This window comes from Anomaloglossus baeobatrachus, chromosome 12 (genome assembly GCF_048569485.1).
Source record: "Anomaloglossus baeobatrachus isolate aAnoBae1 chromosome 12, aAnoBae1.hap1, whole genome shotgun sequence".
Classification (NCBI taxonomy): domain Eukaryota; kingdom Metazoa; phylum Chordata; class Amphibia; order Anura; family Aromobatidae; genus Anomaloglossus; species Anomaloglossus baeobatrachus.
This window is the reverse complement of record NC_134364.1, coordinates 101763902-101790851: the sequence shown is the minus strand read 5'-3', so window position 1 is coordinate 101790851 and position 26950 is coordinate 101763902. Positions and strand designations below refer to the sequence as shown.

Here is a 26950-nt window from a genome sequence, read left to right as displayed (position 1 = left end):
AGTAGACGTTGTGCAATGGCGGCTCCATCCACATAGCCGCACCACCGCAAGTGGCATCACGTGTGAACATTATCCTAATCCCTTGTAAATATTCCCCTTTACAAAAAGGGCCCAGGGCACGGAAAGTGACATTCCCAAGATATACACTGCCTGGGACCGAGTACTCCATAACCCTGGGCACGACATTTGTTTCTGTTTTGTTTGTTTTTTGCTTATTGGCTTCTTTTCATGCTTCTCTCTATAAATTTTTTAATCATCTTTTCCCAATCCAAAAATAATAATACCCTCATCCTGTAGACTGTGAGCCCCCGTGGGCAGGGTCCTCTCTCCTCCTGTACCAATCTGTGCCTTGTATTGTTAAATGATAAATTGTACTTGTTTTTATTATGTATAACCATTTTTCACATGTAAAGCGCCATTCAATAAATGGTACTATAATAATAAAAATAATAATAAAATTAGATTTTGCAACAGTTATTAAAGTCCAGTCAATCAAACTACAAAATCAATTAACCAGTGTGGTAAATCGATTTTTACCAATGAACATCCATCCAAAAATGAGAAACAATAAAAAACATAAAATGTATCCAAAAATGGTACTGAAAAAAACAAAACAGAAAAATAATAAAAATAAAAATATTAAGGGTTTCAAAAATGGGACCCGAACCAAATTTTTATAAAAAAATGTCTTCCTATTTTTGACATTTTTGCCTCCCAATCAATTCCCAGTAGACACAGAGGTTTTGTAGGTCATTGCCCCTACCTTTCCCTAAGGGCTACTTGTTTTTGATTTTGGCTTATTTCCTGACTGTCTATCCTTGCTTATTGTGTTGTCCCTCTACTATGAAGATCTTCTTGTATGGTTTCCATCTGACATATTTTTGAGTTTTCTACACGTCAGATATTGCGACCTGAGTCTAGTCTTAGGATACACAGAGGAGTCCACATTTCCATACAGAGAAGACCTGAGATGTCTTATATTCCGCTCCTTGGTTCACCAAGCACCAGATTGTTAGGTCTACAGCATTCCAAGTAGATGTCGATTCTACTACTATGTGTCCAAACTTAAAAAAAACGTAAGAGGACAGAATATACAAGTGGCCAATATAATTTTTTTAACAAGTAGTAATAACATGACCACATCAAGTCAAGTCATACAGGTCTTCAAAGATGGTGTCCAGTACGTATTGGTCATCTGTGACACACGCCCAACAGGACTTGTCCATGTTCATCCAGCACTCCTTACAATATACACTGCCGCATCCTTGATTCGAGCACTCATGGAAGTCTTTATTTCTCCTGGTTTTACAGACAATGCACCGCTGAGGGAAAAGAAACCTTGACCCAGGGAGGGATTTACGGATTTTGCCCAAAAAGCTCTTCTCCTGGAAAGAAAATGTAAACGTACAAGTCAAGACTTGTGGTGTGAGGTCTCGAGATGGAAGTTGGATAAAGGCAAATTATATAAGAATTGGGGAAAAAAGGAAAGAGGGCTACAAGGGCAAACAAAATGAGTACTATTAATAAAATACTGCCCACTATGGGCAGGAATATTACTGCTATCATATAGAAAATTAGGGAAATGGTGCCTTCACTTGAGTTGGAGTTTGAGCACAGGTGTAGGGTCACAGTTGGGTACATTATTAACACCTCACCCATTTCCGTTGGCTTTTGGATCTTTTCATCACCTTCGAGCGCAGTTTGTAGAAGTACAGCCTCCTCTTTCTGATAGATCGGTTATAAAGGAAGAGAATCCGGCGTTTCTCTCTCTGAGGGAACAAAGGAAAGCGATGGGAAAGAGAAGATCCTCGTTCCTTTCTGGTCCTATTAAAGCCAAAGGATGTGACTTTACCTTTGGGAAGAAGAAAGAAGCAATCACTCTGCGCAGACGGTAGCCATACACCTGGAGGAAGCACAATAACAGGAGCCCCATAACCGGCATAGTGGAATAGACGTAGTTTTTGAAGCTCATGATGACTGGAATTGGAAGGCAGGCTATGGAAAAGGAGATCGGTGAGTCCTAGTTTCATACTATACATGCACCAATCATTATTGGGAGATTATATGCATTTAAAACTTCCCGTCAGTCGAGACATCACACTTAAAGGGTTTTTGTCAACTTCACAAATGGACATTATGAGATAGTACTTATAAAAACAAGCACTTTTGCAATTTATATCTTATTCAAATTTGCAGCTGTTTTTGAGATATTAACACTTTTTCTTTGTTTACAACTGTGTAGCTGCATTGGTCGGTCTTCAAGGCAACATGCTGTAAACAAAAGATAAATGTTAATATCTCAAAAACGGCTGAAAATTTTAATAATCTGTAAATTGAAAAATTGCTTGTTTTTACAAACTCTGTCTGACAACACCTATTTTTAAAGATGGGAATTAACCCTTTAAGAAAACCAAAAAGCTTCTCATATGGCTAACTACTGTGGCTCCTTTATGGAGAAGGAGAAATGAGAAGTCTCATAACTTTAGAACACTCGCATGAGGTCCCAGTGTGGACTAAAGGGGGCTTTACACGCTAGTGATATTGGTAACGATATCGCTAGCGTGCGTACCCACCCCCATCGTTTGTGCGACACGGGCATATCGCTGCCCGTCGCGCACAAAATCGCACTCCCCCATCACATGGCTTACCTGCCCTGTGACGTCACTCTGGCCGGCGATTCGCCTCTTTTCTAAGGGGGCTGGTCGTTCGGCGTCACAGCGACGTCACACAGCAGGCGTCCAATAGAAGCGGAGGGGCGGAGATGAGCGGCCGTAACATCCCGCCCACCTCCTTCCTTCCGCATTGCCGGTGGACGCAGGTAAGGAGATGTTCCTCGCTCCTGCGGTGTCACACATAGCGATGTGTGCTGCCGCAGGAACGAGGAACAACATCGCTAATGAGAGGTAAAGGATTTTTTGTTTTAGCACGACCTCTCCATGGCAAACGATTTTGGCCGCTTTTGCGATCGTTTTAGGGTGCACATAAGTGTAACACGCTTCGATATCGTTAATGACGCCGGATGTGCGTCACAAACAACGTGACCCCGACGATAAAACATTACCCATATCGTAGCGTGTAAAGCCCACTTAAGTCTTGTCACTTCTTTTTTTTATATATATATATTTATATATATATATATATATATATATATATATATATATATATATATATATGTATATCTCACTTGTAGTGCTTCTTCGAATGTGCGATCACTTACTGTTATTTTGGTTCAACTTTGCAGTGCTGGCTGATACATTAAAGGCTTTAACTGCGCCTCGCAGAAGTCGGGAAATCATGCTCTCTCCTTCCACTACTATTTCCAGCTTGTGATCAACTATGAAGAGAGAAGAGAGACTTATGACAGGTCCACCCACAGCAGGAGCAGTCTGCACCACCGCTACTTTAACCCCATCACGCCATGGTCATTTTACGTTTTTGTGCTCTCGATTTGTCCTCCCCTTCTTCCAACACCCATAATGTTTTCATTTTTCCATCAATATAGCCATATGGTTAGATCAGCCATCATGTGCAGTGAAAGATGCGGGCTCGGAGTGCTAGCCCGCATCAATGACATGTGACGTAAATATATGGCTGAACATCCTCTGTTCACGTGTAGCCAGAATGTGGTCAACCGGACATGGCTGCTCCATAAATGATCTACAGTGAAACCTGCTTAGATTTTTCTCCCCAAAATTGCTACCAGAAGTGTTCCTCTATTTGACAAAGTGTCAAAGTATCTAGTTATCAACTGGATAAGTAGGTCTTTTTAGGAAGGTGGCCTTCAGAGGAGGCTTCGGTGCATTGATCTTCCAGTAGACCGCCAGCAGATGGACCACGTTATTACTCACCGACGAAGACATGGGGGACGTTAAAATGTTTGTTTAAAGTTCTGAAGATGTGGATAAGAAGCCGGTCAAGACAATTGGACAAGATGAAGAGGATGAAGTAAGGAAGGCACTGCATTATCTCCTTCATCTACACAAAAAATAAAAGCCCTCAATTGACCACCATGTCCACTTAGCTGTTTCTTACGATTTCTCAGTGTTACCCCTTACCATGGTATTAATCTCAAGTTTCTGCACACAAGGATTGAAGGGAAACACAAAGTCCTTCTTCTCCACTTTCTTCAGGGGCAGTAAATACTTTTTCTTCTGTAAAGAACGGATTTTACTCAGGCTACGATTTAAAAAAAAACATGTTTCTGCCTCTAAATATTTTACTAATCAGAGATTGTGGAGGGGTGAAACATCTGATCTTGCTGAACTTTAGGGGCTTTGAGGATTGATGAGAAGCATCCAGGAAGCACCAACAGGTCTTGCCCTGCCAGTAACTTACTCTGCCATATATCTACCTTTTTTTTAATGCCTTAAAGGGGACCTGTCACCAGGTCAAAGGTAAAATGTTTTTACTCTTATTTTATTCCCGCTGCTCCCCTGGGTATTACATCTTTTGTATTTTTAAAATCCATGATATGGTTTCAAAGATATGGACCTTTTTGTTTAGTACAGATCAGGATAAAGACACGCCCCAGAGGAACCTGTGAGACATGCCACCCCTGAAGAAGACAAAAAAAATTAGCACTAAACATAAAGGCTCATATCTCTGGAACTATAAGGTGGTTTTTCAAAAATAAACAAATTTAATACTCTGGAACAGTGGGAATAAAATTGTCACATGGTGTTTGGCTCTAAACTCGCCGAGTGTCATGGCGGTATCAAATGCTGTTCAGAATCCAGCGTCAACCAGCTGTATGCTCATTAGTGATCGGGCTAGCAGGAGTTAATTTCTGCTAGTCTGCTGGTGACCTTTTGGATCACACATTGTCGGAGACCTATCACATTTACTCCCCACCTTTTTAAGATGGAGGAATCTGTTTTCCCATGCCGACAATAGCTTTTGCTAATTTGGTCCGCGTGTTATTGTATTTTAGTTGCTGGTGATTTACTGCATGCTGCTTCGTGTGGAAGCCATCTCGTCGTCTGATTATTTCCTCCCTGCTCTTTATTTCCTCCTTATCATGTATTGTCTTATATCTTTGTGTTTGCTAACTGTGTGATAGAGTTTTGATTTCCCTGTTTGTCCATATCTGAGGATTCAACCACTCCTGTCCTGGCCTTGGGGAAAAGGGGTATTAGAAGCAGGGCTGTCTAGAAGCAGGACAAGGAAGGTGACCCAGACATCTTCACCTTCAGAGGTATCTCTGGGATCAGGGACATCTAGGACCCCCTAGCCCACCTTTGACCAGGCGACAAGGCATCCTTAAGCCATACCTTTATCCATGCCCTCAACTTGGATTCTTTTGATATCCATTTGCTTATTCCTTACCTCCTGAAACACACTTTTCAGGACACCACCTAAAATCCAGAATTGTTTCTAGATAGGGAGATATGTCTGTCCTTAATCGATCTACTATGTGATATCTCTGACTCGATGTCCTCCCATAATTCCATGAGACTTACCAGTTTTCTCCTACGAGCATCAATCTGACGGAAGTAGGTGGTGACATAGTGGTTGTCGTAGAGTATGTTCTTGTTATAATTGATGGTATAGTTGAAAGCGCTAAGTGAGGAAAAGCTGAGTTATAGTAAAACGTATGAAGACAATATCTCTGCCTGCTGAAATCATCTGCCTCTAAAGACAAATCCCAAAGGAAACTTGAGGACACCAAAGAACCAAGATAATTATTAACATCCCACTGAGTTTATCTGTAAGGACCCCCAACAAGAAGTCAACAGTAAGGATTGCGTTACTAGTGAATGCTCACGAGGTGAAAAGGAAGATGAACATGAAGGACATGATGGTGTTGATGAAGGGCAACTTCCTCAGCACCCAAACCTGCTTCTTTCTCAAGGTTTCCACTACATCTTCGGTCATGCTTAGGTCAGAGATGTTGACCCCCGCCAACATGTGCCGCTCTTCTTTCTGTCCTCGTGAATGAAAATAGTAGAATGAAGCAAGAGGGCGACGATGATGGTTTACAAGTATAGGGTTAAAATATTGAGAAGAGACACTGACCCTCATGACTATGGCGCTGGTGTAGTTTTTACCCAAATTGTACACTGTTTCATTAATCAGGTCGAAGGCTTGGCCAAAGTTTCCTTCCAGAGGTAGCCTTTTCTTGCACCACCTGTTGATTACTAAAAAAAAAGAGACATTATCTGTGCCGGTGGACCGCTGCCCCCGTCTGGTCTTGGATACCATCTACAATAAGTGTTATAATAAAGTAAGTAAGGGTTTGAAAAAGGGTAGATCCTGGGCAGAAGTCTAGGTAGCTCTTTATGATCTCCAGGTGATAGGCTGAATGCAGAGAACATTGCGGAGAACATTTTAGAGTTGTCATACCCACCAAAAGGGGTACGGCAACTGTGCTTTCCATGTCACTGGACATCCTGACATGAGATACATGGCAACCAAGGTAATTTGTCACATGGTGACCAGTAGAACTTTCTAGGAAGGATAACAGTAATAACCCCATTGGATTTCAAAACATTTGTTTGGACCATCAGAGAGCTAACAATTCCACTTCCTACTCACAGTGCATGACATTGCAGAAAAATGTGAATTTCATGGGTAGGCATAGCAGATGGTTGAGGACAGGCAGCCAGATGACACGCATGCACTCCTCATGCTTCTGAGCGAACCAATCTTTACATTTGTTGATGCCTTCTTCTACCACATCTGTTCGGAAAGAAAAAAACGTGGCTGATTGCAGAAGAATGGCAAAGTAACTCTGGCTTTTTAATCAGACAAAGCAAGTGGCACCTGAATGACAACTCGTAGAGGACTACCAACTTCAGTAACTCAACACGTTGAATGGAAGGTGACCACAAAGAAACCATCCCTCCATCCACGAGTGTCGTTGTCTAAGAGATATTGCAGACATCATATACTCACGCTCACAACGCAGCATGGTCTTCAGCTCTATCAACTTCTGCGTAGACATCCACTTTTTCTTCTTTTCCACTGGTGCCTCGGTTTCTTTGTTGTAGCCCTCGGTGCTCACTATCTCCTTCTCCACATCTTTGAACATCGATAAGATGTTACTACTACGATTTTTGAGCTCCTTAGAAGTTTCCTAGAAATTAATCCATACGATGGAAATCATCTATGCATCCAGTTCCTGGGCTTAAATTTGAGGCCACTGAGGTTATTTGAGTGGGTCTGGTCTTCTCCAGAGCAATGCAGTCCTGGCATTGCAAGCAAGCTCTAATGGTATCCAATGCATAATGCCAAGACCAGTACCTCTCACTTTCCTGTGTATTTGCCAGGACTGCATGACAGTGTAGTAGACCCTCGGCCGGCCCATGATTGTGTTACAGAGTGAAGAAGTAAATTATTTAGGTATTGTAAACGAGGTCCAGTATCACCTGACCTGTGCACAATGTGCAGATGAAGACAAATCCAGTACGTCTCTCTTACCTTTGCATGTGCCAGGACCATAATACTCTACAGTAGAACCTTGGTTGGCCCTGGATTGTGCTTCGGTGCCAAGAAGTGAACCCTTCCATCATTGCATCTCCAGTAGCATCTGATGCTTGCGCAGCGCTTAGATGAAACGAGGTTAGTACATCTTACTTCATTTTGCAAGTGCCAAGACTGTATGACCAAAGTAGCCCTCGATTGTGCTTTAGCCCTCGATTGTATTGTGGCACCCTGGACAAGCCAGGACGTCACAGGTACTACACCAACACACCTGATGCCTTGCAGGTTTTCCGGAAGAAGCTTAGTCCGCTACTGCAACTGTACCCCCTGACTAATAAGCAACGTGCAGCGCTAGTGCTGGGGCAGCTAACCGGCGCGGCTGAGCAAGAGGCGGAGACCTGGGCCGAAGGGGACCGGTCCTCTGTAGCCACCATCTTTGAGAAGCTGCAGACTGCCTTTGAGACCCGTACCGAGGCAGAGTTGAGGATGCAGTTCTATCAATGTCGGCAACGGCCCGCGGATAGCATTCGGGACTATGCCTTGCGCCTGCAAACCGCACTCCGCACACTGAAGCGGGTGGACACCATCAACAGTGCGGACAGTAACAAAATGTTAAGTGAGCAGTTTGTGCAGGGGATGAGGTCCTCAGAGGACCGCAAACAACTTCGGCTGTGGGCCCTAGAACACCCTGATGTGGACTTTGCCCTGTTAAAGGAACGGGCCATCAAAGCTCTGCAACCCCCCGCATCGGAAGCCCCTGAGCCAGCCCCATGGCCGGTTGAGACTGCTCCCGTCGTGGTGGCCCCTACCCCACCAGCACCTCCAGTACCTGCAGCCCCAAGCGGAACGAAGGAAGAACTCGCAGCTCAGGTCCGCCACATGGATGGGGACCTCGCTAAGATCCTCGCCGCACTCCAGCCTCCGACCAGATCCCAGGCCCCGGTGAAGATGCAGCTCGCCGACAGCCCTGAGGACGTCCCCTGGATGCAGCGGAGAAGGGCCAATGACTCACGATATGGACCTCCGATTTGTTACAGGTGCAGCAAACCCGGCCACTACTCCCGACGGAGTCCGTTAAACGAGCAACCCCTGGGGCCACGGGCCAATCCTCAGGAGTAGAACCCCATGGCCCCCCAGACTGGCGGGACCGGTACATCGGGGCCCGGCCCATCATTCCCGTGGCTGTGGACGGCATACCGGTGATGGCTCTCCTGGACACTGGATCACAGGTAACCACTATACCATATACACTGTATCAACGGTATTGGGGAAAAGATGAACTGGCTCCCCCAGACGCCAGTATGACACTGATTGCTGCTGATGGACTCCTATTGACCCAAGTGGGGTACAAACAAGTGGCCATGACTGTGAGACGTGCTGAACTGCAACACCAGGGTATGATTGTGATAATGAATGAACCCAGTGATCATAACCCGAAGGTAGTGCTAGGGACTAACGTGATGGAGCACTGTATGAGTGACGTGCTGACCCTACTGCAGCAGCTGGCCGCCACGGCGGCGGGGAGCCGACAGAGAGCTGTGCAGCGTGAGATCCGAGCCCTGATGTACCGCCAACATGTGAACTCGACAGGAGGAGAGATTGGTGGGGTGAGAGTGATGGATGTTGTCCCTTTGATTGTACCTCCCAGGAGCGAGATGATGATTTGGTGTAGGGCAGCGGTAGGGCCCCAGGGGCGTGACTACCCCGCCATGATAGAACCCATGCCCTCTGAACACTGGCCCACAGTAATGGCCGCCCGAGGGGTGGTGGATGTAAAGAAGGGGAGAGTGCCCGTGAGGGTGCTGAACTGCGGGGAGGAAGAAGTCAGGCTTCCCCGGTACGCTACCCTTGCCAAGTTGCTCACTCTGTATCCCAACACCATCCGCGAGGCCGTTCCCCCAACCTCACCACCTACTGCCAGCACTCACCCATCCCAAGGGGAGTTAGACGAGTGGTGCCGATAGCTACACGTAGGCACTGACGATACCCCTACACATCACAAAGAAGGGGTATACCGGGTGGTACGGGAGTACGAGCGAGTTTTTAGCAAACATCCCCTAGACTTTGGGCATATTAAAGGGGTCCAACACCATATCCCCACCGGTGAGCACCCCCCTATCAAAGAGAGGTACAGGCCTATTCCCCCTGCACACTACCAATGTGCCAAGGACATGTTGAGGAACATGAAGGAGGTTATTAGGGACAGCTGTAGTCCCTGGGCCGCCCCGTTGGTACTGGTTAAGAAGAAGGATGGCACCATGCGGATGTGTGTGGATTACCGGAAAATTAACCAGATAACGCATAAGGACGCTTACCCTCTGCCCCGCATTGAGGAGTCCCTGGCTGCGCTGAGAACTGCTAACTACTTTTCCACCCTTGACCTCACCAGTGGGTACTGGCAGGTGGCTGTGGCGCCAGAAGACCGAGAGAAGACTGCATTTGCCACCCCTATGGGATTCTGCGAGTTTAATAGCATGCCGTTCGGGCTGTGCAATGCCCCTGGAACCTTCCAACGGCTGATGGAATGCTGTCTGGGGCATCTAAATTTCGAGACCGTCCTGTTATACCTGGATGATGTGATTGTGTACTCCCAGACATATGAAGCCCACCTGGAGCACCTAGCCGAGGTGTTCGCGTCCCTTGCTAAATATGGGATGAAGTTGAAGCCCTCAAAGTGTCATCTGCTGAAACCCAGAGTGCAGTACCTAGGGCATGTGGTTGGTGCAGAAGGTGTCGCCCCTGACCCCGAGAAAATCACCGCCATCCAGGACTGGCCGAGGCCGACCACGGTGAGGGAAGTGAGGCAGTTCCTGGGCCTGGTGGGGTATTACCGTCGCTTCATCAAGGGGTACACGAAGATGGCTGCCCCCATGCAAGACCTCCTCGTGGGACAGACCAAAGGTGGTAGACCCCTAGGAGCCCCACTGGTGTGGGAAGGAAGGCATGAGGAATCCTTCCGCCAGCTGAGAGCGGCCCTGACCGGAGAAGAAATCCTAGCGTACCCTGATTACAGCCACCCCTTCATCCGCTACACTGATGCCAGCAATGTAGGCTTGGGGGCAGTCCTATCCCAGGTCCAAGACGGAAAGGAAAAAGTGATTGCTTATGCTAGCCGAAATCTCCGACCGACTGAGCGGAACCCTGAGAACTACAGCTCTTTCAATCTTCAGCTCCTGGCACTGGTGTGGGCTATCACCGAGCGGTTCCACCATTACCTGGCAGCAGCTAAGTTCACCGCTTTCACGGATAATAACCCGCTGACCCACCTGGACACAGCCAAGCTGGGAGCGTTGGAGCAGCGGTGGGTGGCCAGGATAGCCAACTACGATTTCACCATCAAGTACAGGGCCGGCCGAGCCAACGTTAATGCCGATGCACTCTCTCGGATGCCCCACCTGTCGGAAGAAGGGCCCGAGGATGATGACCTCGAAGAGATTGAGTTGCCCGCATTTCATCGGGCGCCAACTGAGAAGGTCAACAACGGGTAAACCTGGACCCGCTGCCCAGCCAGGAGTGGCAAGAAGCTCAGGACCAGGCACCCGCTGTCCGCCTAGTCAAGATCCTAGTGGAACAAGGCGCTGCTGGGATAGACCCTGCCGCCCCAGCCGAAGCCCAACGCCTGTGGCGAGAACGGACCCAGCTGTATCTACACCAGGGGAAGTTGTACCGTGAGCTGATTAACCCAAAGACCCATGAGAAGATCCGCCAGTTGGTGATTCCCCAAGCTAACGTGCCCACCGTCCTGCAAGCATACCATGATGGTGCCGGACACTTCGGATGGAAGAAACTAGAGATGCTGTGGAAGAAACTAGAGATGCTGTTGAGAGAGCGGTTCTATTGGAGTGGAATGCGGGAATCTGTAGAGGCCTGAAGCCGAGAATGTGGCCCTTGCACGCTGAGAAGGAAAGACGAGGCCAGCCAGAAGGCGCCCCTACACCCAATCGTTACACATCAAGCTGGAGCTGGTTGCCCTGGACCATCTAAAGCTCACCCCCAGCCGAAGTGGGTACACCTACGCTCTAACCATTGTAGACCACTATTCAAGATTCATGGTGGTTGTCCCAGTCAAAGACCTAACCGGCCATACCGCCGCTAGAGCGTTCCAGGCTTATTTCTGCCGACCACATGGATACCCTGAGAAGGTGCTTAGTGACCAAGGCCCGGCCTTTGAAGCGGAGGTATTCCAAGAATTTTGCCAGTTGTACGGCTGCAAGAAAATCCGGACCACGCCTTACCATGCCCAAACCAACGGCATGTGTGAAAAGATGAACCACCTGGTCTTGGGCCTCCTTAAGACGTTGCCGCTAGAAGAGTGGAACCTGTGGCCGGAGAAGCTACCTGACCTGGTCGATATGTACAACAATATCCCTTCCAGCTCAACGAAATGCACCCCAGCATACCTGATGAGGGCTCGCCCTAGCCGGCTACCGGTGGATCTAGACATGGGATTGGAAGCCCCAGAAGCACTCCCTTCGACAGCTGAATGGGACACTCGGAGGAGGGTGCAGTACCGACAAGTCCAGGAGTATGTTGAAAAGAACTTGAGTCGGAGTCGGGAACAACAGGAGCAGCGCTTCAACCAGAAGGTGTCTGCTGGTCCCTTCCAGCCTGGAGATGTAGTGCTGAAGCAAAAAAGGAGGACCCACAAGCTGGATGATCAATGGGAGCAAACCCCGTATGTCATACAACCCACAGGATGGGAGAATGGGAAGACCTACCAGATCAGTCGTGACCAGGGGGGAACTTTGGCCACGGTTTCCCGGGACCATCTAAAGAGGTGCCCACCAGCATTGAGAGTAGCAGCTGAAGCTCCGGTTCCCAGACCGGCGGAGAAGGCAAAAGAGGTAATCCACACCATGATGGGTGATTTTCCAGCAGACTGGCCTACACAGAACAGCGCGGTGATTCTTCCAGTGATACTGTTCCCACAACCCGTGGATGAGGAAGTGATGGAAGTGGTCAACCATGAGCCAGTGCCCAGGGATGAACCTGTACCCAGCTCCCCTATGCCTCCGCCTGCCCCACACGATAGCAGGGAAGAGGAACTGATGGTTTCCTCTGCCCCACTGCCTGTCACCACTGACACCGGGCCCCGGAGGTCCACTCGTCCCAACCTAGGTAGACCCCCACTTAGGTACAGGGAAACTACTCTTTAGAAGGAGGACTTTGTGTGTTGAAAGTACCGTTTTGAAAGTTTTAAAGACTGATAAGAAAAGAATTAACCGAGATGTTACCTTATTTTCAACCCTGATTAGAACCGGTCGTTGCCGGCAACTGTTGTCCCCGTGGGGACAGTTTACAAGTTATGCGTAGAAACTACTACGGACAAGCCCGAGAACTGGCAGGGCAACCACGAACTTGTGGTATGTAAATAAAAATGTTTTTATGGCTTTACGGTTACCGCCTCCGGGGAGGCTGATTTGGAGGATGGGCCTGGAGGAAAGAGATGGCCCAGGCCCGCCACTGCCGCAACCGGTGGCGATCCTCTGGGGGTTTCAGAGGGTCCCCATGGATGTGGGTCCCCTGAAAAGGACAGAACCCGCTCGGGTAACTTGTGTTGGACTGGGGTCAAGGGGTGTTGCCCATTTGCTTAGGGGCAGCATCAGGGCCAGGTTGCTTGGGTGGGAGAGAGCGGAAGCCGTTACCGTTAGCAACGTTTAAGAAATGTGCCTCCCAATGTGGGAAGAGTTAATATGCTTGTATTATGTGTTTTACCGTTTATCTCTTTTCAGTTGTGAAAATAAAACCGGTGATGGACGGGCAGCCCACGGACGGTCTGCATTTTACTAAGGGGGAATGTGGCGCCCTGGACAAGCCAGGACGTCACAGGTACTACACCAACACACCCCACACCCCGGTCAGGCACACCTAAGTCAAACAAAATCCTTGTTGCCTCCCTCCAGGGGCTGATGTCCACACCAGGGGGTGGGCCAGGCGGTTGGTCCCACCCACCGAGGAGTTCACAGTCCTGGAGGCGGGAAAAGGAAAGAGTTGAGTTTTAGAGTTGGAAGTGGAAGGAGTGAAGTGGTAGAGGAGCAGACAGAAAGTGGTCCGGGTGTGTGGCCCGGATGGAACAGCAAGGTTGGCAGACGTTGGTGACCGTCTGCAGGAGAGGCCTATTGGAGCTAGCCGTAAGGACCGTGGACAGGCGGTGGCCCGGCGCTACCGGACCGGTACGCAAAGAGAAGCCATCACCATCCGGTAGGGGCTTACGGACCCCGACAAGGCTAGGAGTCGCCGTGCAATTTGTCAAATCCGTTAGTGAAGGGAACCTCCTGGGTTTCCCAGCAGCCAAGTCCCGATAGAAGGCAACAGTCCAACCGTTAGAGGGAAACACAGTCACCGCCAAGGCTAAAGTTCCCAGGGCCAGAGCCTGCGGGCAAAAGGGGCTCCTTCAGCACATATCCAAGCTGGGGAGCGGGTTACCGGTGGGAACCCATTGGAACCGTACACACTACACAGGTGCAGGGAAAGGCAGTCACCATCAACCTGCCGGGAGGAGAAACACCGCAGCCGTCTGTGGGACCCGTCCATCCAGCCGTTTGTTTTACCGGAGACTGTGTATTCGTTACTGGCTGAGTGAGTACCACCGTGCCGTGCGGCACAGCGCTGCACCTGCGACCCTGCACCTCACCAGGCCCTGTAACCCGCCTGCCATCCATCCAAACCCCCCCCCCTCAACGGGCACCGGGACAACCAACCCCCTACCCACAGAGGGGAGAACTAACATCCAGGCTGCTCCCTGTCATCGCTCCCGGGATCCCCGTCCAGAGCAGCGGTGGTGTCACCAATCTCACCACAACCGTGGGTGGCGTCACGGACAATATCAAATCCCCACAATCAATTCCCCCCTTTCACTCAGGGGCGAGGAACGCCGCTCGAGTCCCCGGGATCCGGCCCACCGCTCGAGCCACCACCGAGCAGCAGCAGCAGCAGCCGGACCCGAGCAGTGGGAGAGCACAGCATCCCCTCCTCCGCCCGCGACAGTATGACCACAGTAGCCCTCGGAAGCTTGATTGTGTTTCCATTCAGGGCACAACCCTGCAAGGTTCTTTCCATCTAGGACATCTACTTCCTCACTTACCAGAAGATTTTGGAAGATCGTCTTCATAGGCTTTGTCATCTCCTTCCACATCATTTTAGTGTGGTTTATCTGTTGGTCCACAGTGCAGCTCACCGATCTGGCAATTTCTTCTATATTCTGCTGCAGATTCATAACCGGTCCTAACAAAAAGTGGCCATGTCACTGATCTAGGAATATTCCGATCAGTGAGAAATAAAGACAGATTAGTTGTGGTTGTTTACCTGCATAGATTGAGGCCATCACAGTGATGATTACGTATGTCCGTCCCTCCTTACCCAGAAGGTTGGGAAGAAGAACAAGAGTAGAGCAGCGAAAGTAGGTAGAGGTCGCCCATCCCAAAGCAAATGACCCTAAAGAATGATAAGTAGAAAGAGCAGCACATAAATGAGCCTGAAACCTAAGACAGGGACATAATATGTTCCCCAAGAAAACTACAACCCCAGAGAACATTTTCCTCGCTATCTCAGGCCACAGAAAGTCCATAGTCCAGGCCACAGTTTTGATTTGGACTAGTCGATTATCGTGAACAAGATTTCCTAAGAACATTCATTTCCAGATAATCGGCCATTGTAAATAAGTCGTAAATACCTGATGAACTTAAAAATCATTGTTCTTGGCAGCAAATCTGGAAACTTACTGCCCAAGGGAAGTCCTGTCACCCAATTTACCTGATATCCCGTACATGAATTTTATCTTCTGCTTCTCCTCCATCTCCATTGGATGGATGAACAACAAGTAAACTGCTGAAGACATAAACATAGTGTGGACATATAGTTAGAAGACGCTCCACAGGTCCACAAACGTTCCTGCCACAAAGCCATGGACTGAAGTGTCATCTTCATCTGGCACGCACGGACTTGGGGAAAATCCAGAGCACAGTTAGACACACAAAAACAAGGGGCTCACCAAAACAAACAATGGGTACACCGTGGACAATTTAACAATGGTAGGCCCTGGCGCTTCGCTAAGGAGGGGGATGATAGGACACCTCCTGCACTCACCTTCAGCTGCACCCTGCACTCCTAGCAAGCCCTAGGTTCCTCACTTGTTGCTGAGTAGGATACCTGAAAACCTAGGAAGCCCTGCAATAACTCTGACAGGTGAGCTGGTAGGTGAGGATCACTAGTCCCACCGATGCACTAAAATAACATTAAGGGAAAGTACAACAGACTGGGGAAACATCAAAGGATAAGGTCCATCTTCACAGCTGCATTCAGACACCAGGACTACAGCCTACACCGCTTCCAACAGCAAACGGCTCAGCAGCTCCTTCCACCTCCACCTCCTTCCACCTCTAAATGCAGAGAGACGGACGTGACATCATCATTACCAATTCCTAGGATGGATCCAGCCGTGGCTCCTAAGAAGAACTTTGAGACCTTAAATTGTTCATCGCTGCTGAACATGAAGCGGAAACAGGGATCGGGTAGAGCGAAGGCGCAGAACCGCTTCAGGGCTGGAATAGAGAAGGAGCAGAGGACCATGGATCCCGTGATCAACAGCTAAACGTGCCCACATACAGGTCCCCCACATATACAAATATTATATCAGGCTGGATGTAGACATTGATATATGTTGTCATCTGAACTATTGGACAGAAAGCTCGCCCACGAGAAACTCAGGGAAAGAGGTGACACCCCCGAGGATCCCGGAATAGCAAGAAAATCTACCTGATTAGATATGAGGTCTGTTTGTATTTAGTGGGTCTTATCTGGGGTGGGGTTTTTTTTAATAGGGTCTGGGGTTACGATTTATTAAAAGGGTCTTGTCAAAGGCTTTCATTTAGTAGATAGGACTGGGGGTCTGATTTTATTTAAAGGGACTGGCTAAAGTTCTTTTTTTAATTAATATTGTGTCTATTTTTAATGAGGGGGTCTGGTCCGGGGTCCGTTTTTATTAAGGAGTTTGGTCTGGGGTCTGTTTTGATCTAGCGAGTCTGGACTGTTTGGATAAAAGTGGTCTGGGGTCTGTAATTACTAATCTAATGTCTGTTTGTGTTTGAGTGTCTGGTCTTGGAGCTCTTTTTTGGAGGGTCCTGTTTGGGGTGTTTTTTTAATTAACTTGATTTGGTCTGTCATCTCTTTTCATTAATCTGGTGTCTGTGTTCAGAGGGTCTGTCATTATTATAAGGATCTATCATTATTAAGAGGGTGTGGCCTGGGGTCTGTCATTATTAAGAGGGTCTGATCTGGGGGTCTGTCATTATTAAGAGTCTGGTCTGGGGGGGCTGACGTTACTAAGAGAGTCTAGTCTGGGGGTCTGTCATTATTAAGAGTCTGGTCTGAGGGTCTGTCATTAAGAGGATCTGGTCTGGGGTCTGTCATTATTAAGAGGGTCTGGTCTGGGGGTCTGTCATTATTAAGAGGGTCTGGTCTGGGGGTCTGTCATTATTAAGAGGGTCTGGTCTGGGGTCTGTCATTATTAAGAGGGTCTGGTCTGGTGGTCTGTCGTTACTAAGAGGGTCTGGTCTGGGGGTCTGTCATTATTAAGAGGGTCTGGTCTGGCGGTCTGTCGTTACTAAGAGGGTCTGGTCTGGGGTCTGTCATTATTAAGAGGAACACCAATAATTAGAGGATAAACTCCATACCACACGAGATCACTAATAAATATTAAGTATGAAAATCAATAAATATAATCTCAGAGTGTGGGGATATGGGATCAATAGGACCATTCGGAATTAAATATATTATACCAAAAAAAAGAGAAAAAGCCGAACTAAAAGGTCATTAAATGTTATATCTTTATTAATACATGATTAAAAATGCACACATAATAATAAAACACACGACTATTGACTGGAAAGGGGCGTCAAAAAACCTGCATAACATGTATGGATCATATACAATATAATATAATGTAATGTAATATAATATGGATCATATACTTGACACTTTAGTTGTGTATTTAATTTTTATTCATATATTTATTCATCCTTTTTTTAATCCTTTTACACTAACCCCTTTGCCTCACTATATACAGTTAGGTCCAGAAATATTTGGACAGTGACACAATTTTCGCGAGTTGGGCTCTGCATGCCACCACATTGGATTTGAAATGAAACCTCTACAACAGAATTCAAGTGCAGATTGTAACAATTAATTTGAAGGTTTGAACAAAAATATCTGATAGAAATTGTAGGAATTGTCACATTTCTTTACAAACACTCCACATTTTAGGAGGTCAAAAGAAATTGGACAAATAAACCAAACCCAAACAAAATATTTTTATTTTCAATATTTTGTTGCGAATCCTTTGGAGGCAATCACTGCCTTAAGTCTGGAACCCATGGACATCACCAAACGCTGGGTTTCCTCCTTCTTAATGCTTTGCCAGGCCTTTACAGCCGCAGCCTTCAGGTCTTGCTTGTTTGTGGGTCTTTCCGTCTTAAGTCTGGATTTGAGTACGTGAAATGCATGCTCAATTGGGTTAAGATCTGGTGATTGACTTGGCCATTGCAGAATGTTCCACTTTTTTGCACTCATGAACTCCTGGGTAGCTTTGGCTGTATGCTTGGGGTCATTGTCCATCTGTACTATGAAGCGCCGTCCGATCCACTTTGCGGCATTTGGCTGAATCTGGGCTGAAAGTATATCCCGGTACACTTCAGAATTCATCCGGCTACTCTTGTCTGCTGTATGTCATCAATAAACACAAGTGACCCAGTGCCATTGAAAGCCATGCATGCCCATGCCATCACGTTGCCTCCACCATGTTTTACAGAGGATGTGGTGTGCCTTGGATCATGTGCCGTTCCCTTTCTTCTCCAAACTTTTTTCTTCCCATCATTCTGGTACAGGTTGATCTTGGTCTCATCTGTCCATAGAATACTTTTCCAGAACTTAGCTGGCTTCATGAGGTGTTTTTCAGCAAATTTAACTCTGGCCTGTTTATTTTTGGAATTGATGAATGGTTTGCATCTAGATGTGAACCCTTTGTATTTACTTTCATGGAGTCTTCTCTTTACTGTTGACTTAGAGACAGATACACCTACTTCACTGAGAGTGTTCTGGACTTCAGTTGATGTTGTGAACGGGTTCTTCTTCACCAAAGAAAGTATGCGGCGATCATCCACCACTGTTGTCATCCGTGGACGCCCAGGCCTTTTTGAGTTCCCAAGCTCACCAGTCAATTCCTTTTTTCTCAGAATGTACCCGACTGTTAATTTTGCTACTCCAAGCATGTCTGCTATCTCTCTGATGGATTTTTTTCTTTTTTTTCAGCCTCAGGATGTTCTGCTTCACCTCAATTGAGAGTTCCTTAGACCGCATGTTGTCTGGTCACAGCAACAGCTTCCAAATGCAAAACCACACACCTGTAATCAACCCCAGACCTTTTAACTACTTCATTGATTACAGGTTAACGAGGGAGACGCCTTCAGAGTTAATTGCAGCCCTTAGAGTCCCTTGTCCAATTACTTTTGGTCCCTTGAAAAAGAGGAGGCTATGCATTACAGAGCTATGATTCCTAAACCCTTTCTCCGATTTGGATGTGAAAACTCTCATATTGCAGCTGGGAGTGTGCACTTTCAGCCCATATTATATATATAATTGTATTTCTGAACATGTTTTTGTAAACAGCTAAAATAACAAAACTTGTGTCACTGTCCAAATATTTCTGGCCCTGACTGTATTACATTATATTATATTGTATATGATCCATACATGTTATGCAGGTTTTTTGACGCCCCTTTCCAGTCAATAGCCGTGTGTTTTATTATTATGTGTGCATTTTTAATCATGTATTAATAAAGATATAACATTTAGTGACCTTTTAGTTCGTCCTTTTCTCTTTTTTTTGGTATAATATTATTAAGAGGGTCTGGTCTGGGGGTCTGTCATTATTAAGAGGGTCTGGTCTGGTGGTCTGTCATTATTCAGAGGGTCTGGTCTGGGGTCTGTCATTATTAAGAGGGTCTGGTCTGGAGGTCTGTCATTATTAAGAGGGTCTGGTCTGGGGTCTGTCATTATTAAGAGGGTCTGGTCTGGAGGTCTGTCATTATTAAGAGGGTCTGGTCTGGGGTCTGTCATTATTAAGAGGGTCTGGTCTGGAGGTCTGTCATTATTAAGAGGTTCTGGTCTGGGGTCTGTCATTATTAAGAGGGTTTAGTCTGGGGGTCTGTCCTTACTAAGAGGGTCTGATCTGGGGTCTGTCATTATTAAGAAGGTCTGGTCTGAGGGTCTGTCCTTATTATGAGGGTCTGTTCAGGGGACTGTTTTCATTAAGAGGATCTGGTCTGAGGGTCTGTCCTTATTATGAGGGTCTGTCTGTTCAGGGGTCTGTTTTTATTAAGAGGGTCTGGTCTGGTGTCTGTCATTATTAACAGGGTCTGGTTTGGGGGTCTATTATTAAGACGGTCTGTTCAGGGGTCTGTCCTTAAGAGGGTTTAGTCTGAGGGTCTGTATTTAATAAGATGGTCTGTACATTTTTATGGTATAATTTTGTGGTCCCCTTAGGTTACATGAGAGATGGTCTGCTTCATGTAGATGGTTGTCATGGATACAGCAGCTAGGTGGCGCTCTCTTACATGTATTTGGTCTTTTTTCTCTCCGTCTTGGGTTGTTTTCCTCTTTGATGTCTTCACTTGACATTGTATAAGTTGGATACACCTCAGATATTTCACTCTAGGGGGCGCCAGACATGGTGGACCTAAAGTAATTATTATACGGAGGGGCGGTAACCAAATATATAATGGCCCTGATGTCAGTAACAATGTATAATCTGACGTGACAGCTCCCTGTACTGCGGCCACCGTGATTAAGGCCTAATTATACAGTTTCTGGTTTGTAGATGAAGGCGGCCATTTTTCTTAGTTGTCACAACTGTTAACGGTCATGAATATTAATGACACTAGAACAAAGCTCCACCCATTAATAAATATTCATGAATTTATACAACACTCCACCCACTAATTAATATTCCTGAGTTTGGACAAAACTCCACCCACTAATTTATATTCACAAAGCTCCACCCATGAGGTACAGAAGCCCACTAAGGTCTAAATTTGGGGCGGGGGGGTTTGGCCAATACATTTATATTGGGCTTGTTTTTTGTTTTGTTTTTTTTGCTTTATCAATTTTGTTTTTTCATTATAACTTTGGAGTCCATACGACTTCCTGATCTCTTTTTATTAATTTTATTCGGGGAGGAGGAGTGACCAAAAATAGCAATTATATTTTATTAGTAAGGACAAAATATTAGTTTTTTGTGTTGCTTTTTTTCTTGGCTCAAGAAAAATGGGGTTAATATGAGATTTTATATGTTTTTATTATTTTTATTTACATTTTTTTTAAATAAAAATTAGATGTATGGGTATAGCTTTCTAAATCCTATAAAAACGTACAAGTCACCCCCCCCTTAATTTGTGTAGTATGTAGTATTGCCCCTATTCTGTACTAATGTTCCTCATCCTAGGCCACTTCCTGGGAAATATGTTCCTCATCCTGGTGTATGGTCTAATCATGGCTATATCCTGATATATATGTCCCCACCATAGCCCCATTCTGATGTATACAGTATGTGCCCATCATGACCCATCCTGGTATATTTGGCCTCATCCTGGTATATATGTCTCCATGATGGCCCCAACCTGGTATACATATCCCCCCAATGGCCCCATCCTGGTATACCTGACACCATAATGGCACATCCTGGTATACATGTCCCCATAATGGCCTTAGCTTGGTTTATGTCCCCATAATGGCCTCATCCTGGTATATATTTCTCCATCATGGCCCCATCCTGATATAGATGTCCCGATAATGTCCCCATCCTGGTTACATGTCCCCATAATAGCCCCATCCTGGTCACATGTCCCCATAATGGCCCCATCCTGGTATACATGTCCCCAAAATGGCCCCATCCTAGTATACATGTCCCCATATATGCCCCATCCTGGTTTACATGTCCTCATAATGGCCCCATCCTTGTATACATGCCCCTATAATTGCCGCAGACTGGTTTATGTCCCCATCCTGGCCGCATCCTTTTACATATGATGCCCCCGGGCACCGCACAGAGTAAAAAAAACATAAATTGATAATACGCACCTTTTCCCCGCTCCCCCGATGTCCTCTTCTGATGATGGCATGCCGCTACTGACCATCGTGTAGGTGGCGCAGTGCAGAATGTCACTGTGCGCCCAGTTACAGTGCAGTCAGCTGCCGGCATATTCTCTGCTCCCTACACCTATGGATTATAAGCGTGGGGAGCAATGAATATTCAAAGTTTTAATCAGCAGACGGCACATCGCAGTGCAAGGACCCAACGAGTGTCTGTGCTGAATGTATTTCAACTGGATACGCGCCCTCGGATACACATCCAGCTGAAACAGGAGCTGGGGCCAGCGGGCAATTGCTGCGACTGTGATAGTTACGCCCCTGCCAATCTCCTATGAAACCTTCAGTGAGCCCTTGGGTGCCAAGGCAATTCAATCGTCACCCAATTCTCAACCTCTTAAATGCCACTGTCACATTTGACACCAGCATCTAAGGGATTAAGCAGTTAGACTCGGGCGCTTGCGGTTCAACCCGTATTGTATAAAGCGAGTTCATCTCTGTACGTACAATGCACAGAGGCCTCTTTATCTTCTATACTGCTGGATGCGGAATGAGTTAACTGAGGATCCATCAGTGACATTATGACGGATCACACGTAATTTCCAGCTGATGATCAGAGAACACATTGCACAACCTTGTACATCATGTGAGCTTCCGTCATTTGTTGTCTGTGTATGTTCCTCTAAATAATCGTCAGCAATTTGCAGTTTCAGATCCTTTGCTATAAATTAACTGCTGAATCAAAAGGTTGAGGTTTCGTTCCTAGATCACATACTGGCTTTATAATGCTCATACGATTGTGTAAGCCAAGAAGAATGTGCCACCAACGACCTGGCACCCGAGGCTTGTGAACACCATGCATTATAATTTTAATTGTATTACTGCGTATAGTACTAATATTCTGTCACTGTATGTAGGTATTTGAACACTGTGTTGTTATTTAGACATCAATATATGGTCCTGTGTTACTACATCCTCCTCCTTTTGCTTTGTACTCTCTGACAAACCCAGCTCTGCTATAGCAGTTCTACTTTGGATTCTGTGACAAACCCAGCTCTAAAACATTGCCGGGCAAATATGCCATATTGCTTTCCTATTCTGCCTTGGACTCTGTGACAGACCATTTCTGCTATATCATTGTCATTGGCCACTTCTGCCGCCTTGGTTTTTTGGACAAACCCACCTCTCCTACTCAGCTGGCGAGTACTGCGTAATTTGTATCTAACCTATCTAACCTAGCTCTGCTTCATCGCTTGATAACACTTCTTTATCTATGTGCCAGATCTACCTTGCACTCTGTGACATACTGACACGTCTCAGCGTATAGACATTTAGCGTGCGGCGCAACGCAAGGGTAACAACAAGCATAGTATAGAAGGAAGGCCTTGCAATAGGAAGAGGGGGGAGGGGACACCTTCTGCAACTCCCCTGAGTCTGTACCCTAAGCTTCCTTAGGTCCCTGTACAGGTACTTCCCCCTGTTGCCATTACATGTCTAGGCCCTCGCTTGCCCTGAACTCACCCTGACTAGTGAGAAGGCAGGAGAGAACACTAGTCTCCCCACTGCAATAATACAGCACAAGGGAAGGGAGACAGGCTGAGGGGAAACAGACACAAAAAGGAAAACATTCCAATGCAGCTAAACACCCCAGCTGCAATGTCAGGCTTCCACCAGGGTGCGCACAGAAGCAAAATGGAGATAGAATTCCGAAGAGCAGTTAGACTAAAGCCCACAAGGGGGCACATGCACCAGTGAACGTGTAGTCAGCAAACCTAAGTCTTAACTAGGAAATCACATCTGAATAAGGAGTGAGCAAGCCATTAAAAAGGTGGAAGCACGAGGATCAGAAGCCAAGAGGTCACGTCAAAAGCCAAAAAAGGAAAGCAGAGCCATGGTCAGGAAACGTTACCGAGGTCAGAGGCCGGGAGAGCAAGTAAGTACAGACAAACAGTACGGAAGTCAGGGAGAGGTAAGCTGGGTAGCGGGATGGATTGGAGCTAACTCACAAGAACCATTTGCACACGTTACAGGGCAGGAACTATTACTGGCAGCATTACAGAGTTCTCCACACCATAATAAAGCGGCGTGAGTCCCGGAACGATGCACAACAGAACAGACCCCTCCCACCTGATTTAACCCTGTCAGAGTCAAGCTACAGTCCTGAATGTGTCGGGCGCGGAGGCCAGCTTCCCCGTCGCGGGGGCTGCTCGGGGAGATCGCGCTCGGATCCGGTGCCTTCTCCTCGGTGGCTCGAGCGGGCCGGACCCAGGGCTCGAGCAGCGCTCCTCGCCCACGAGTGAAAAGGGGGTGGAATTGGACTTTTTTTGGGATAGGTAGAGTTCGTGACGCCACCCTCGGGTTGTGGTGATGGTGGGCACCACCGCTGCTGGTGACGGGGTTACCGGGAGCGATGGCGGGGAGCAGCTAGGTGTTGACCCCTCCATGGGTAGGGGCTGTTGGTCCCGGGGCCCGGTAGGAGGGAGGGTTCCGCAGGATGGGTTTTGGCAGGGTGCAGGGTTGCGGTGCAGTGCAGCACGGTGCCGGATGGGACAGGTGTACTCACTCAGACACAGATGGAGAGAGTCTCTGGTAAACCAAACGGCTGGATGGACGGGGCCCGCAGCCGGCTGCGGTGTTCTCCCTGGATGGGTTGATGGTGGCTGTTGTTTCCTTGCACCTGTGTTTTGTATCTTGACTCCAATGCCTGGGCACCGGTAGTCCGCTCCCTGACGTATATGTGCCGGAGGAGCCGGTTTGCCCGCAGACGCTGGCCCTGTGGATCTCTGGCCCTTGGCGGTGGCGCTTATCTGGAACGGTTGGGCTGTTGCCTTCAATCGGGACTTGGGTGGGAATGAACCCCTGAGGTCCAGACCGCAATCAGTAAATTTGACTAAAGGTTGGCTTCGAGCCTAGTCGGGGTCTGAGTACCCTGCCTGGTGCTTGGCTCCAATCGGCTCCCCGGTTTGGTACCGGCGAGCCACCGCCCGACCCCGGTCCTACGGTTCCGCTGACCTTCACCAACTCCTGCAGACGGCCACCACCGTCTGCCTACCTTGCTGGAAGTGCCTGGGCTCCAACCCAGACACCAACAGTTTCACTCCTCTCACTCTACTGCCCACAACTGGACTAACTACTGTGTTTTCCCGTCTCCAGGCCTGTGAACTCCTCGGTGGGCGTGGGCTAGGCCAGGGCGTCACAAATGCAATAGTCACGATTCCGCAGCTTCTTCCAGAGATTGGCTCATTCCAAAGTGGTCAACATAGAATGAGAATCTATAACTGGCATCAGATGGTAAGACACGTGACTTTTTATAGCGAAGTATAGTGGTCACAAAAGAGCTGCACCTGAGATTAAGGCTACAAAGGATAGCCAGATAGGAAAGAGTTATTATTCCCTACAGCACTAAATAGGTAGATTCACCCACTTACAAGTTGTAGACCTGCGCATAATAAGGTGTTGTGACCTTCTGCAGAACACATGCCCAGCTGTACTTTATGGCAGTGCAACTCTGCTATACCACTGACAAGTTCTTCTTTGGCCTCTATGACACATCCATCCCTGTTATATTGCTGGAAAACTTTGCTATACTACTGTGCCAATTCTGCCCTGGACTCTGTGACAAACCAAGCTCTGCTATATTGCTGCACCAGTTCTGTGACAATGCGCTCTGCTGGCTTGGCTAGATTTCCTGTAAATATATGATTACACAATGTCACTGATGTATATTATTGAGGACGTGCTGCGTTGTCTGACTGCTGCGTCTGACCACAGCTCTTTGTGTCCTTTGCCTTCGCCTCTGACTTCCTGTTGCACCATTACGGGACTGTGAGAACTTGCCTAGAGGTGAAATACAAACCTCTCGATATTCCAGATCCTAATATTTCCTATTGTCCTTCACATTCAATGTCAGGTAGTGATCACACAGTCTCCGATGGCGTTCTCGGTCATGCTACCCCACACTCTTTTATTAACCGCTGCTGTAAGTCGGTCAAAAATCAGTTCACACATTAAGTAGATAATGACTTCACTCTTTCCAAAAAGACAATTGTGAACAGCCCTTGGGTAAAGATGGGTGCTTTATGTTTGCAGTTAAAGGGATATTCCCTAAATCATATATTATGGACTCTCTTGACTATTGCTGCCGGAAATATCCTCCAACAATTCTAATGCTATTGGTCAAACATGATCAGATGCACCTAATGACCCTGTCTAATAAAACATCTGATAGCCAGGATGGAAGCACAGCTCAGCTATGCTATGCCATAGATCACACTGACAACAGCTGCAGATGCACCTAATGACCCTGCCTAATAAAACATAGCTATCCAGGTCTGTAAATACAGTTCAGCTATGCTATATTGAAAATGACTCTGATAGCAGATGCACCTATTTTCCCTGTCTAATAAGTCATCTGACAGCTGGGTTACAGCACAGCTCTGCTATGCTAACGATTAGGCACCCATATACTGAATCAAGTGATAAACTTTATTAGACAAGTGAACAATGGTGACAAGTTACACAAACAAACAAATGGGGTGCTATTCCAAAGGGAAAACCCAAATAGTAAATAGCACCAATGCTAGGCAGGATGTAATTACCCCATGCATTTATATAGGGAGGAATGATGAGAGGTCAACTTAAGGGTGAAGATACTTGCTTAAAGGGCCATATTATAGTGTACACTCACCTATATGGAACAGGGTAGACCGATAGGCTGGCGTCCTCCCCAACGTCCGTTTCGGCTGGAGAGCCTTCGTCAGGGTATTTCTGGCTCGTGTTTATGTAAGTGACTTTCCCAGGTCCATTATTGATGCATGTTTTTAGGTCATTATATATGGTCTATGACCATTTTTGGTCACAATGCAAACTTTGTTATTGTTGATTTCTATTGATATGCTAACAACTACACTGATACTTACTGCAGATGTGTGGCACCCCTGACCTGGTCAGGCACCACAGAGTATTGCACCCATGCGGGGACAATGCTTCCAGGTAATTTCCAAAGGCCAGGATGAGGTGCACACACAAACATATAGTGACCAGGCCTCCCACATTACCAGAGGGGACCCTTGGGTAGCCAGAAGGGGTTAACTTTCAATTCCCAGCTGGGGGTGTGTTCAGGGGCTGGTTGCTAGGAAGCAGGGCAGAGAGAGAGAGGAAGAGGAGAGTCTGGAGGAAGAGGGTTGAAGTGTGAGGAAGCAGGGCAGAGGAGCTCTAGAGTGTGAGACAGGTCCTGAGGAGTGCAGTAGCTGAAAGCGGGGGAGAAAGGAGTACCGTGGGTCGGCCTGAAAATCATCCAGAGAGAGAAGGGTGGCTGAGTACGGAGATCCCGGTATCCGAGCACACAAGGGGAACTAGATCCCCAGTTCATGCAGCAAATCATTCGGAG

At 47.2% G+C, this 26950-nt stretch overlaps 1 protein-coding gene across 2 annotated transcripts; it reads right to left on the bottom strand.

Moving 5' to 3' along the window:
- Nucleotides 1-1090: 1090 nt before the first annotated feature.
- DCST1 (DC-STAMP domain containing 1) lies at nt 1091-20332 on the bottom strand. 2 transcript variants are annotated; one of them, XM_075330028.1, is made up of 16 exons: nt 20031-20332; nt 15837-15962; nt 15175-15249; nt 14728-14856; nt 14507-14646; nt 6895-7075; nt 6535-6678; nt 6016-6137; nt 5765-5922; nt 5460-5559; nt 4056-4151; nt 3849-3975; nt 3218-3334; nt 1853-1995; nt 1656-1769; nt 1091-1385 (listed from the first exon to the last, which is right to left on the bottom strand). In XM_075330028.1, the coding sequence occupies exons 1-16, from the start codon at nt 20092-20094 to the stop codon at nt 1143-1145; spliced, it is 2079 nt and encodes a 692-aa protein (XP_075186143.1). In that variant the 5' UTR covers nt 20095-20332; the 3' UTR covers nt 1091-1142. The 2 variants fall into 2 exon arrangements, with proteins under 2 accessions (XP_075186143.1, XP_075186144.1); XM_075330029.1 differs by lacking the exon at nt 15175-15249.
- Nucleotides 20333-26950: the final 6618 nt, after the last annotated feature.

What these genes read in the sequence shown, in the direction of transcription:
- DCST1 (XM_075330028.1), bottom strand. Translation starts at nt 20,094, where the DNA reads ATGTCAAGTGAAGACATCAAAGAGGAAAACAACCCAAGACGGAGAGAA. An exon ending in CGATCTTCCAAAATCTTCTG is followed by an intron (nt 7,076 to 14,506) that starts GTAAGTGAGGAA and finishes ATTAATTTCTAG; the next exon opens with GAAACTTCTAAGGAGCTCAA. An exon ending in CCAAAAGCCAACGGAAATGG is followed by an intron (nt 1,386 to 1,655) that starts GTGAGGTGTTAA and finishes TTTTCTTTCCAG; the next exon opens with GAGAAGAGCTTTTTGGGCAA.